Below are 13631 nucleotides of genomic sequence, written 5' to 3'. Positions count from 1 at the left end.
GATTTTTTTAAAAATACAAATGATTTAAGATTATATTATATTAAACTAATATTAAGCAAGTCTTCATTCAGCTCTTAGTTTCCAGGTGCCAGTTTAGTTGAACCAGGTTCTGCTTGCCTACAACCTTAAAATAGCTATAATTTTGTTTGTTAATTTGCACTTCAGCTCCTGGGAGTTTTCTCTCTAGTCTTAGGATCCTGGTTTCTTTCCGTTCACCTGTTCGTGCCAGGGCCTGTGCCTGGCCCACAGAGGTCATCACTAGCCTCTGCCCTCTCCTGGCGAGGATGATGTGTACAGCTGGTGAGAGGTGGGAGCAGAGAGAAGGAAAGATCACTGCCTACAGGAGATAACATCCGAGCTGCATCCTACAGCTACCAATGGGAGTCATTCAAGCCAAGGGAGCAGCAGGGATTTCTGGCTGGCTGGGTGTGGTACTAGGACGAGTCTGTCTTTGCCTCCCTGCCCCCCTTTTGTGTGCCTGTAGTAATGGGAACTCATGAGAATGAGGATGAAAGGGGAACAATACTGGCTTGAAAATGTATCATTAATGGAGGCTCTGCTAGTGCCAAGGTCTGCTCTGCTGGGGCCAGCATTAACTGTAGTTTGTGTGAGTAAAAATAAACTGGGAGTAGGTGCCTGAAGCACTTCTGCGAGGTGCCTTAGAGTTGCTGGAAAAGGATCATCCTCGATTGGGATTATGGTAAAGGCTCAAATAACCTTCAACTACAAAGTTCCCCTTTCGGCGGTGCAAAGCTCTGCGGGGGCTCCCCTGTGTGTACAGAACACAGTGCAAAGTGAGTCCTCCCGGCCGGCCGCGGACTGGAAGCTAACTGTCTCTCTTTGCTTTCCAGCTGGGTCGACTCTACAAATTTATTGAGCAGAAGGGAGATTTGCAAGATCTAACACCAACAATGAATTCATTAATAAAACAGAAAACAGGTGTTGCCCAATTGGTGAAGTATGGCTTAAAAGACCTAGAGGAGGTGGTTGGACTGTTGAAGAAACTTGGCATAAAATTACAGGTTTGGCAATTGTTCGATTCTGGCATTTGTAACATTAATAACAGCACAAGGGGGAAATGGTTTTCATTTTATTAACACTAATAAGTATTTTATTTTTTTCCAGAAGAACTCTGCTTTCTACATTTTGGAACATCTCATAGCTAGTAATAATTTTGGCTTAATTCAGAATTCCTTTGCAAGGGTCAGTTCCTATCGTACAGCCTCAGAGAAGTGGTTATTCTTGAAGAGAGCAGAGTTTCTCTTGGCGATCTATAACTAAACAGACTTTGCGCCAGATCTTACTGAATATTTGGTTTATGCTGTGTAGATTGTTCTGATGCTACTAATGGAAAACGGAGCCTCTGACACATTCGTGTGGTGTTTCACTTGACAGGTCTTGATCAATTTGGGTTTGGTTTACAAGGTGCAGCAGCACAGCGGGATCGTCTTCCAGTTCATGGCACTCATCAGACGGAGGCAGAGGGCTATATCCGAAATCCTTGCAGCTGGTGGCAGATATGACCTGCTGGTGAGGGCTTACGCTTTTTTTTGTTGATCTGTTCTGGCTTAATTTCATTTCTTCCTCAACTTGTTATTTTGAGATTTTTCTCAAACCTACCGAAAAATGGAACCAGTAGTATAATGGAACACCTGTATACCTTTCTTCTAGGAATAGAAATGTCTTGTGAACCACATTGGTAATGTTTTTAAACTTTTATTTTAAAATACAGATTTACAGGAAGTTACAAAGATAGTGCAGAGAGGTCTTGTGTACGTTTTACTAGTTTCTTCCAATGGTTAAACCTGGCATAACTCTAATAAAACATCAGCATCAGAAGTGGACATTGGTCTACTGTCTGTGTACAGTTCTGTGTCATTTTATCACAAGTGTGTGATCTTTTATCACAATTGTGTGGCCGTAACCACCACTGCCGTCAAGATGCAGAGTTGTTCCATCACCACAAAGTCTGTTGCTGTCACTTTTACCACCACGTCAAAAGAAGTGTAGAAACCTGACCTGCCTTTATGTCCCTTACCCCATCCCCCATGTAGAATGTAATTGTCTTAAATTCTTCCTCTACATACACTGAGAGCCATCAGACAATGCTGTGCTTATTACTTCGACTGTCAAACTCTAAGAAACTCAAGAGAAGAAAATCTATTGTATTTCCCAAACATCTCTGGTTTCTGATGAAAAATGTGCTGTCATTTGAATTATTTTTTTTCCCCTGTAGGAAAGGTGATTCTCACTCAATGCTTTTAAAGATTTATTTATGTATTTGTTTGTTTACTTTTGTCTTTAGTTTGAAGTTTATGATGTGTCTTGGCATGACTTTCTTTGGATTTATCTTGTTTGGGACTTTCTCAGTTTCTTGAATCTATAGGTCTATGTCCTTTGCCAGTGTGGGCCCCGCACTGAACCCAAGCAGGGCGGCATCAGAGAAGATGAAATGGGAGCCAGGACTTTCACATCTGCCTGCGGGTAATGTTCCCCCTCTCCAGTGTCAGTGGAAGCCAGCAACCCCAGGATCCTGGACTTTCACCCCCACCCAAGCCGCTACAAAGCCACCCTCCAGGCTGGGATGGTGCCAGAGGAGGCTGAGTGGGAAGCTGGGACTTGCACCGCTCTGCAGCAGTAACGGGGCCGCCCACCACGCCCCCACCCCTCACCACAGTATCAGTGTAGGCACGTGACAGGCATTAGTAGTTGCTGTCACCTTTTTCCTCTCCTTGGACTGATGACACAGGTGTTAGGTCTCTTGTTATATCCCTGAGGTTCTGGAACATTTTGCCTTATAGTCTGTTTTCTCTCTTGTTCAGATTGAGTAATTCCTAATGTTTCATCTTCAGTTTTACTGATTCGCTCCACTGTTATCTCCATTCTGCTACTGAGCCCATCCAGTGAGTTTTTAAATCTATTCTTTAAAGATGTACTTTTTTTACTTCTTCAAGACTGTTTGTTGTAGTGCTTGCTGAAGTGTTTTTATGATGGTTGCTTTAAAATCCTTAGGTAATTCCAACAACTGTGTCGTCTTAGTGTTGCTGTCTGTTGATTACCGTTTCTTACTCACTTTGAGATCTTCTGGGTTCTTGGTATGATGTGTGGCTATTAGTTGCATCCCAGATATTTTGAGTATTTTGAGTCTCTGGAGGTTATCTAGATCTTCTGGCTTAGCAGGCCTCCTCGGGTACCACACCTGTGAGGCAGAGAGTTGCCACCTTGCTCCTGCCGACTGGGGGTAAAGATCCAGGTTCCTCATTCAGCCTTCTTAGACGTCCCCCGAGTAGGAGACTCGTGCCTTGTTACTGCTTCCCGCATGTCTCCACTGACACTGGTGAGGGGGGTGGGGGCGTGCTGGGAGACCTCCTTACGCTGCATAGTGGTGAAAGTTCAGCTTCCTGCTCAGCCTCCTCTGACAGCCCCCCAGCGGGTACGGTGGCCTTGTTACTGCTTGAGTTGGGGTGGAAATCCGGAGCCTGGGATTGCTGGCCTCCCCTGATTCTGTTGGGGATGAGGGCATTATCTTCAGGAAGATATGAAAGTCCTGGCTCCTATTTCATCTTCTCTGATGCCACCCTGCTGGGACTTTGGTTGATGGGGGACCCCATACACCTAGATGAATGTGTAGGCCTGCGCTCAGCCTTTGCTGGTGGGGGAGGGCCTGTGTTTTTTCCTGTGGTGTTTGGCTGGAGCAGGGCAGTATTGTCTAAACTTTCTGTCCTGTTGGGTTGTCCCTTTCATGGTCTTTTGGCCAGAGAGGTTTCATCTGGGCTTTTTGTTGGTTCTCTTTGGAATGTCTGGGTTACTGGTTTCTCCAGCACTCAGTCCAGGATATATGAGGCAAAGACCAAACCAGGGAACTAGCCACATGTCATGTCAGGTGGTAGCCACAGATCTACCACCTTCTCTGCACTTCACAGTCTTATGTTTGTTTTATATGTAATTTTTAGCTGTACTTAGCAGGAGGAATAGGGAGAAGTGTACCTACCCATCTTGGATCCAGAACCTCCATATGTTACATTTTAAATTGTCTAGTAACATAAAGTAAGTAAAAAGAAACAGTGAAATTAATTTTAATAATAGATTTTATTTAATACAATACAAAGTGTGATAAAAAAAATACAGTGAATGCTGCTGCCGAGTGCCGTCCAACAGAAAGGCAGGGATATTCGATACGGGAAGCGGCACGTTGTACCTTGGTGACAGTGTGTGACAAGTTTCAACTTGTTCAGTGCATCAGTCGGGTGTGAGCTGTGGTTGAGAGAAGGTGTGTTATAAAGTGTGCTGTAAATCATTCCCCATCATGACAACACTCCGTGTCACACATCGCTTCTGGTGTACAGCAATTTCTGTCAAATAAAAACATTACGGTGTGTCCTCATCCATCTTATTCACTGGATCTGGCACCATGCGAGTTCTGGCTCTTTCCCAAAGTCAAAATGGCCATGAAAGGTAAACGTTTTGAATTGATTCAGGGCATCGATCAAGGCAACCACAATAGTACAACTGAAAACACTCATGAAAGAAGACTTCCAGAACTGCTTCAGAAAGTGGCAAGAACAATGGGATAAGTGTGTTCCAAGCAGGGGGAATATTCTGAGGGGGATTAACGGCAATGTGTCTTTTACTGTAATAAATTTTTTTAAATTTAAACATTCACCGTATTTTTTGATCACGCCTCATATATCCAAAATATTATTTCAACATGTAATCAAAAATTTTTAAATAATCAAGGCGCTATTGTACATTCTTTCTTCTAAGTATTTTCAATCAGTGTTTACTTAACCCAATATACCCAAATACTATTTCAACATGTAATCAGACATCTAAAAATTATTACTGAGCTATTTTACATTCTTTTTTTACTCCGAATCTTTGCAACCAGTATGTATTTTATACATACAGCACATGTCTATTTGGATTAGCCATATTTCAAATGCTTAAGCCACATGTGGTTAGTGGCTGCCGTATTGAACAGTGCAGTTCTGTATGTAACATTTTCCTAAACTTGCATGTGTGCTTGCTTCTCTCTCTCTTTCTCGCTCTCGTTGCACACACACACATCTTTTTGTTGAACTCTGATGATAAGTTGCCCTCTAATCATTGCTTTGCCCATCATTGAAGTTTCTTCTCTATTTCATAACCAGAGCTGTGTGTCTTTCTCTGCAGATCCCCCATTTTCGAGGACCACAGGCTCTGGGGCCAGTTCCCATTGCCATTGGGGTCAGCATAGCTATAGACAAGATATCTGCTGCTGTCCTCAACATGGAAGAACAAGTAAGTTCTGGCTTTGCTTTCCAGTGCGCCTTAAGTGGTCTTTCATTTTGTAGTCATTTACATGGAGCCCCCATATGGCAGTGATAGACTAGAGTTTGGGAGATTGTTTTTGCCCTGATAAGCAAGCCTAAGACTTGGCATGAGTTCTTGCATTTCAGTCCTCAACCTCTAGCTGGGGGACCTTAGACAATCCATCCATCCTTTCTTAACCTCACTCTCCTCGTCTATCATAAGCTATGTAATTCCTTTGTGTTTCAAGCAAGATTAGTTTTCCCAGAGGAAAAGAATATCTTCCTGATGACTTAGTGTACTTGAAATAACTTCTATTTTAAAAGACTAATATTAAAGGTGGGGGTTTTTTTAACTGTTATTTATTTATGTATGTATGTATTTTACTATATCACTTTGAAGCACAGACTTCTGCACACGTGTTGCTGTACAGGATTTCAAATGCCTGTCTTTGTAGGAGTGCTGCCTCCTTCCTGGGTGGTGGTCCTGCCTACACGCCTGCAATCTCTTCTAAATGTCATCACTCTGTTTCTGATCCAGGTTACAATAAGCTCTTGTGACCTCCTGGTGGTAAGTGTTGGCCAGATGTCCATGTCCAGGGCCATCAACATAACCCAGAAGCTCTGGACGGCGGGAATCACAGCAGAAATCATGTATGACTGGTCACAGGTAAGGAGACCAAAAGCACCCGTGGGAGGAGTGCAGATAGTCATGGCTTCCATGGCACACCGTCCTCGACAGCTTCAGGTCCTCAAACTCTATCTACCTCTGTGGTTAGACTTGCTTCCTGTAGTGGTTTTTGATTGCGAGTAACAAATGACCACAAACTTCGTGCTTTAAGACAGCACAGGTGTAGTAGCTTACATTTCGGAAATTCAGAAGTCTAAAATCAGTATCAGTAGGCTCAAATCGAGGTGTTGATAGGGTGATTCCTTCTGAAGGCTCGTGGTGGGGAGAGTCCATTTCCTTCCCTTTTCCAGCTCCGAGAGACCACCCGCATTCTTTGGCTCAAGGCCCCATCCTCTGTGTTCCAGCTCGGCAGTGTAGCATCTTCTTTCCTTGGTGACCTACGCTTCTATCCTTACATCTGTCTGACTCTACCTCTGACTGTGTCTACTTCTTACAAGGATCCTTGTGATTACAATGGGCCCACCCAGTTAATCTCAAGTTCCTTAACTTTATCACATCTGCAAAGTCCCTTTTACTGTATAAGGTAACAGTCACAGGTTCCGGGGCTTAGGACGTGGACACCTTTGTAGGCCATTATCCCGCCGACCACAGTTCCCAAAGGCATGCTGTGTTTAGTGTTTTTGTGGCTTCATATCCTCAGACTTCCTATAGCCGACTGAACACCTGCCTGCCCTTTAGAACGTGGGGCCTTTACATAAGTAACTTCTGTAGTGCCACAAGCAGATCACAGCGGGGCTGCACCCCTAAGTGATCGTCCAGGTTGTACACACGTTCACCCACACTCAAGGTGCACCAGAGCATGAAGACAGATGCCCGTAGGAACAGAACGCCCACCTTCCCTCCTGCTCCTTTCACATCACCTGCCAAGTGGTTTTTCTGAAGCTGCTGCTGTCCATTTTGTGTATTATATAAAAACTCATGTCAGAAGTAGGCTGGGCAATAACTTTTAATCATTTGACAGAGCAGTATCCTCTTCCGTTTGTTTACTTCTTTCATAAATTGTTAGAGAAGTAAGTACTCTGTCTTACAGTAAAATATAAGCCCAGTCCGGCACAGGGGCGTCCCCCGCGGGCTTCTCTGTTCTGAGGTTCTATGCTTTATGCTTCAGTTCTGCTTTTCACCTTCCACTATTTCTTGTGTTGCCTTTGCTTTCCTCAAAGGCCATTTCAGAGAGAGAGTGTTGTGTAATTTTTGGCACCTTCCATCAAGATTTGAAGCTTTTGAAAACTTCTTACTGTGTCCTGACCACACTGATTGCCAGTGGCCCCTTACACTGTATTTCCCCGAAAATAAGACCTAACCGAAAAATAAGCCCTAGCACAATTTTTCAGGATTACATCCCCTGAACATAAGCTCTAATGCGTATTTTGGAGCAAAAATTAATATAAGACCTGGTCTTATTTTCGGGGAAACATGGTAGAACAATAGTGAAAGTAATGAAAGCAAAAGAGGTCTTCTTCCTCCTTTGAATTCTATACTTTTCTTGCTTAATATTTATAACCCCTGAAGTCAGCATGTTCGCTTTGAGAATACAGTTGAACAGTGTTTTCATTCTTAATTCCTTGAAGCTGCTTCTCCAGATGCTCAGTGTTTATTTCATATACTGTGCTTATTTATTTCAGTCCCAAGAGGAATTACAGGAGTACTGCAGACATCGTGAAATCACATATGTGGCCCTTGTCTCAGATAAAGAAGGAAGCCATGTCAAGGTAAAGAAATCTTTCACAGTTCCACAGATTTCCAAAACTCTGTATTAACTGTGGAGCACGCAGCTTCCCACTGAGGCCGTAGCCTTAGGTGTGGGTGGAAATTCATTACTTCACTCTCTTTGCATTGCTGGGCTTGTTACTAGAGAGACTATATAAAATGAGGAAGAGAGTAACTGAATCTGAACACTTCCTTAGAGCTTAAAAAATTAAAAAAATAAAACGGTATCTGTAAATTTTTCCCATTGCTTCCTTTTTCCATATAAGAAAATAAGAATAATTAGAGCTGATACTAATGACTAGCATATCCTCTGGCTGCTTACTAACCAGTTTTACTGTGTTGCATTTAATTAAAAATGCTCATAACTATACCACCTCATAATCTTTATTTCCGTTTGTAAAGGAAAAAAATTAAAATCAACATTTTCTGCTTGTTTTTCTCTTATAATGTGTTTGGTTTTGATATTAGGGTAATGCTGGCTTCACAAAATGAACTGGATGGTGTTCTCTTCTGTTTTCTGGAAGATTTTGTGTAGAATTGGTCTTATTTCATCCTCGTATATTTGGTTGAATTCACCAGTAAAGCCACATGGGCCATGATATACACATAGAGGTGTTCCAGTTACCTTTTGTTGAATGAGTTTTGGTAGTTTATATCTTTCCTGAAATGTTTCCACTTCATCTTAGTTTTCAAATATTCCTTTGTTGTTCTTTCACTTTCTGTAGGATCTGTTGTGATATCCCTCTTTCGTTCCTGATACCAGTAATTTATGTCTTCCCATTTTTTAATTCCTGATCAACCTGGCTAGAGGTCTATCCATTTTATTTGTCTTTTCAGAGAACCAGCTTTTGGCGTCATTGATTTTTGTTTGTTTTCTATTTTATTGATTTCCATTCGTTATTATTTTCTTTATTCGGCTAACTTTGGATTTAGTTTGTTCTTTTTCTAGTTTCTTCAGACAGATATCATGGGTTGACAAACTACAACCTACAGGCCATATCTGGCCCTCAGCCTATTTTTGTATGGCCTGTGAGCTACAAATCGTTTTTATATTCAAAGGAAGAGAAGGGGGAGGGGTAGAGTGTGCGACCTGAAGACAGTGTGTGACCTGCATAGCCTAAAATGTTTACTGCCTGGCCCTTTACAGAAAAAAAAATTGCTGGCCACCTAGCTTAGATCATGGATTTTAGGTGTTTCAATTAAATCAAGCATTTAACACTATAAATTTCACTCTAAGTACTGCCTTAGTTGCATACCACACATTTTTATATTTAGTGCTTTTGTTTTCATTCAGTTCAGAATATTTTCTAATTTCCTTGATGATTTATTCTTTGACCCATAGGCTATTCAGAAGTGTGTGGTTTAATTTCCAAATATGTGGGTATTTTCCAGAAATCGTTCTTTAATGATTTCTAATTCCTTTGTGGAATTAATCATACAGAGATCATACTCTATATGATTTCAGTCCTTTAAATTTTATTGAGACATGTTTTAAAGTCCAAAATATGGTCTGTCATTATAAATTTTCATGTACACCTGAAGAATGCGTATTCTGCATTGTTAGGAGGAGTGTTTGATAAACATCAATTATCTCATGTTAGTCTCATGTTAGCATTGCTTAAGTCTTCTGTATCTTCACTAAATTGTTTTGTCTACTTGTTCTATCAATTATTGAGAAAGGAGCATTAATCTCTAGCTATAATTGTAGGTTTATCTATTTCTCCTTTTAGTTCTATCGGTTTTGTTTTGTTTTTTTCCTAAACTTTTATTTATTTAAGTGTGTTTTTCCAGGACCCATCAGCTCCAAGTTAAGTAGTTGTTTCAATCTATTGTGGAGGGCGCAGCTCACAGTGGCCCATGTGAGGATCGAACCAGCAACCTTGTTGTTAAGAGCACTGCACTCTAACCAATTGAGCTATCCAGCCGCCCCTAGTTCTGTCAGTTTTTGCTTCATGTATTTTAAAACTGTTATTTGGTGAATGTACATTTAGGATTTTATATCTTCTTGATGAATTGACCTCTTTATCATTATGAAATATTCTTCATCCCTAGTAATATTTCTTGTTATTAAGTCTCTTGGTTAGTGTCTACATGGTTTATCTTTTCCCACCCTATCTGTGTCTTTATATTTAAAGTAGGTTCCTTAGAGACTGTCACTAATTGAGTTTTGCTTTTTTATCCACTCTGACAATCCGCCTTTTAATCGGAGTGGTTAGACCATTTTTATGTAATGCAATTATTGAAATATTTGGATTTAAATCTACCATTTTACTATCTGTTCTTTTTTCCATTTTTTCCTCTTTTCATGTCTTTGCATTATTTTTTATTATCCCATTTTATCTCCACTGTTGGTTTATTGGCTATAACTCTTTGTTTTGGGTAGGATTTTTTAGTGACTTCTCTAGGATTTATAGTACACATCTCTAACTTACCACACTCTGCATTCAAAAAATATCACACACCTTCACATGTATTACAACAGAATGTTTCCATTTCCCCTTTCATCCTTTGTGCTGTTGTTGCCAAATATTTTTTTCTACATGTTATAAACCCTATAATACATTGTTAATATTTTTAATTAGTCAATTACCTTTTAAAGAGGTTTCAAATAAGGGGGAAAATGTCCTTTATATTTACCCACATAGTTACCATTTCTGGAACTGTTTATTTCTTTGTATTGAGCCAGGTAGCATTCTGATTTGATTTTCCTTCTGCCTGAAGAACTTCCTTTAATATTTCTGGTTAGTGCAGGTCTGCTGGTGATGAATTCTCTCAGCTGTTACTGGTCTGAAAACATCTTCATTTCACTTTTTTTTTTTTTTTTTTTTTTTGCTAACTATAGAATTCAAGATTTACTTACTTTTTTTATTTATTTTTTGTTTTTTGCACTTTGAAAATGTGTTTATCTTCTGACCTGATTTTTAAAGTCTGCTTTGATCCTCTGTATGTATCTTTTTTTAAATTTTCTAGTAGCTTTTAAGATTTTTTTTGTCACTGGTTTTCTGCGATTTGAATATAATGTGCCTGTGTGGTAGTCTTTGTTTCTAATACTTGGTATTCCTCGGGCTCCTTTGACCTGGAACCTGGAGATGTATCGTACTCGTGAAATTTGGAAATTTTTCAGACATTATTTCTTCCAATTTTTTTTTTTTTTTTTTTTGGTCCCTTTTCCCCTTTTCCTTCTGGAACTCTGATTGCACTATGTTAATCATTTGATATTGCCCCACGGCTCACTGAGACTCTCCTTTTTGTTTTGTTCTGTTTGTTCCCCCTCTGCTTTATTCTCAGTCAGTCCCTACAATCTCTAACCTGCTGTGAATCGCATCCAGGGCATTTCTTATTTCAGATACTGTGTTTTTTCATCTGTACCAGTTATAGATGTGTTTTTTTTTAATGTCTCTCATTTTTCTCCACATTCTAGTTCTTGTTTTCTTTACATTCTTTATAAGATTTGTAATAGTTGTTTTAAGGTATTTGTCGATTAATTCCATCATCTCCAACATTTCTGGAACTGTTTCTATTTTTTAATGTTTCAACTGATTGTGAGTCATATTTTCTCACCACTTTTCATGCCTAGTAATTTTTGACTGGTTGTTGGACATTATGAATTTTACATTTTTGGATGCTGAGTTTTCTTAAGTTTCTATAAATACTGTTGAGCTTTGTTCAGGGATGTAGTTAGGATCCTTGGATTCTATTTGATCCTTTCCAGGCTTGGTTTTAAACTTTGTTTGGGCACATCCAGGGCAGCTTTTAGCCTCTGCCTAATTTAGCCCCAGTATAAGGCAGTGCCATTCGGAGGATTCTGCCTCATGCCCTGTTATGAGATCTCTCTATTCTGGTATTTCCAGCCTCTGAGTTCCAGAAATTATTATGCCTACTCATTTCTGGTGATTTTTACCTCAGCCTTGGGTAGTTTCCTCTCACCCATGCACAGATCAATTCTCTACCGAAGTTGTGAGTGGACCCCTCTGGAGAGAAATCATTCTTTCTCTGTGAATGTGTACGTCTCTCCTCTTTGGTCCTCTGCCCGACAATTTCTAGCCAACTTGGCCTGCCTAAACTCCAGTCTGTCTCCCTCATTTAGCAAGACTCCTGGTCTGTTTAGGTTCCACGTCCCAGCATTGCAGTCTGCAAACTTCCTCAACACAGTAACCTGGGGCACTTGTAGGCTCACTTTGTTTTCCTTATCTCAGAGATAAGTTGTCCTTCAGTTGTCCAGTGTCTCAAAACAATTGTTTATGTTTTGCCTGGTTTTCTAGTTTAAGGTGGGAGGGCGATTCTTTTTTTTTTTTTTTTTAAAGATTTTATTGGGGAAGGGGAACAGGACTTTATTGGGGAACAGTGTGTACTTCCAGGACTTTTTCCAAGTCAAGCTGTTGTCCTTTCAATCTCAAGGTGCCGTGTTCAACCTTAGTTGCAGGGGGTGGAGCCCACCATCCCTTGCGGGAGTCGAGGAGTCGAACAAGCAACCTTGTGGTTGAGAGCCCACTGGCCTATGTGGGAATCAAACTGGCAGCTTTTGGTGTTATTTGCACAGAGCTCCAACCGCCTGAGCCACCAGGCCAGCCCCAGGAGGGCAATTCTTATAGTAGTTAATCCTCCATGGGCAGATTTGAAAGTCCCCACTACTTCTCTGCTCGTTAATCACAAAATCATAAATGACCCTAAGATCAGGCCTCTTCCAGAGCAGTGATTGCTCCTGCAATGTTACCAAGAGATGACTGTCTAGCCTCTGATGGATAATTCCAGTGTCATAACACACTGCTATAATGGTTAGCAGATTTTGAAAGCTTGAATCAGAATCTGCTTCCCAAAATTTACACTCGTTGGTCCTATTTTTACCCTCTGGAGTAGTCAAGGTTAACAAATCCAGTTCTTCCTCCTCCTCTCAACCACCTTCAAATAAATTTTAGGAGGTAGCTGCCATGCCATTTGAAGTGTCCTCTTTTCTGGCTTAAACAATCTAATTACTTAAGCCATTCCTCATAATATGGTTTCCACATCCTTGACCCTCCTAGTTAACCTCCCTAGGCACACTTAAGTTTGTCAATGACTGTCTTTATATGTGATACTAGAATTCTACAGAGTTCTGTAAGCATGTTCTGACTAAATGGGAAGGGTCTCTGACCTCCCTCAAGCCAAATACCATATTTCTCCTAAGTGAACTCTTAGCAACCACATGGCTCCTTTGGCTCATACTGAATATATCAACTAAAACCCATTGGACTTTTCAGTTAACATTATGTCTGGCTGGCCTTCTACAATGACGGCTTTCATTACAGGACTTCATCTTTATCTCTATTAAATGTGATCTTGTTTATTTCAACATATTCCAGCCTGTCCAATTCTTTTGAATCTTGTTTCTGCCGGTTAATGATGGGTCAATAGCATCATCTTCATATTTGAAGAGCAAAACATTGCATTCATCCATTCAACAAATGCATTTTAAGCAGTCATAGTGTGGGACGGATTAAATTTAGGGCCGTGAAGGATACAGGGCCATTAAAGCCACAGGCTTTCAAGGATCCTGTAATCTGGTAGGGAACATAAAACATTTGTGCATAATTATGACCTAGAAAATGCTAAATGTCATGAAAGTTCTACAGAGGAAGTTCTCTGAGGATTCATCAGCCTGGGACATTATTTGGGAAGTAGCAAGGAAGTCCTCAGGGCAGAGTTGGATCTTCATGGATGGGCAGGATATAGGTTATGTGCCGAAAGAGCCTTTTAAAGCAGAAGGAATAGCAAATGTAATGGTAGTGCTTTCCATAGATTACCCCAAAGATAGAGGCAGGCCAGCAGAGAACTATTCTGGTATTACCTTCAATATTTTGGGTGAAGCCAGATTGTAAACGAGGGTACTTCAGCAGGAGAGAATGGGTCTAGCTAGATCATGGAGAGCCAAAATACCCAACCAAGGAATTTGGACTTGATTTGGCACC

The 13631-nt window shown here is 40.7% G+C and overlaps 1 protein-coding gene across 1 annotated transcript in view; it reads left to right on the top strand.

Moving 5' to 3' along the window:
• EIF2AK4 (eukaryotic translation initiation factor 2 alpha kinase 4) overlaps positions 1-13631 on the top strand; it is an 86738-nt gene that overhangs the window by 64985 nt on the left and 8122 nt on the right. Inside the window, 5 exon segments of the mRNA XM_033107393.1 lie at positions 852-1022; positions 1396-1530; positions 5173-5280; positions 5830-5958; positions 7602-7688. Coding sequence (XP_032963284.1) covers positions 852-1022; positions 1396-1530; positions 5173-5280; positions 5830-5958; positions 7602-7688 — 630 coding nt within the window.

This window comes from Rhinolophus ferrumequinum, chromosome 6, assembly GCF_004115265.2.
Source record: "Rhinolophus ferrumequinum isolate MPI-CBG mRhiFer1 chromosome 6, mRhiFer1_v1.p, whole genome shotgun sequence".
Lineage (NCBI taxonomy): Eukaryota > Metazoa > Chordata > Mammalia > Chiroptera > Rhinolophidae > Rhinolophus > Rhinolophus ferrumequinum.
This window is presented reverse-complemented; position numbering and strand designations above follow the sequence as displayed.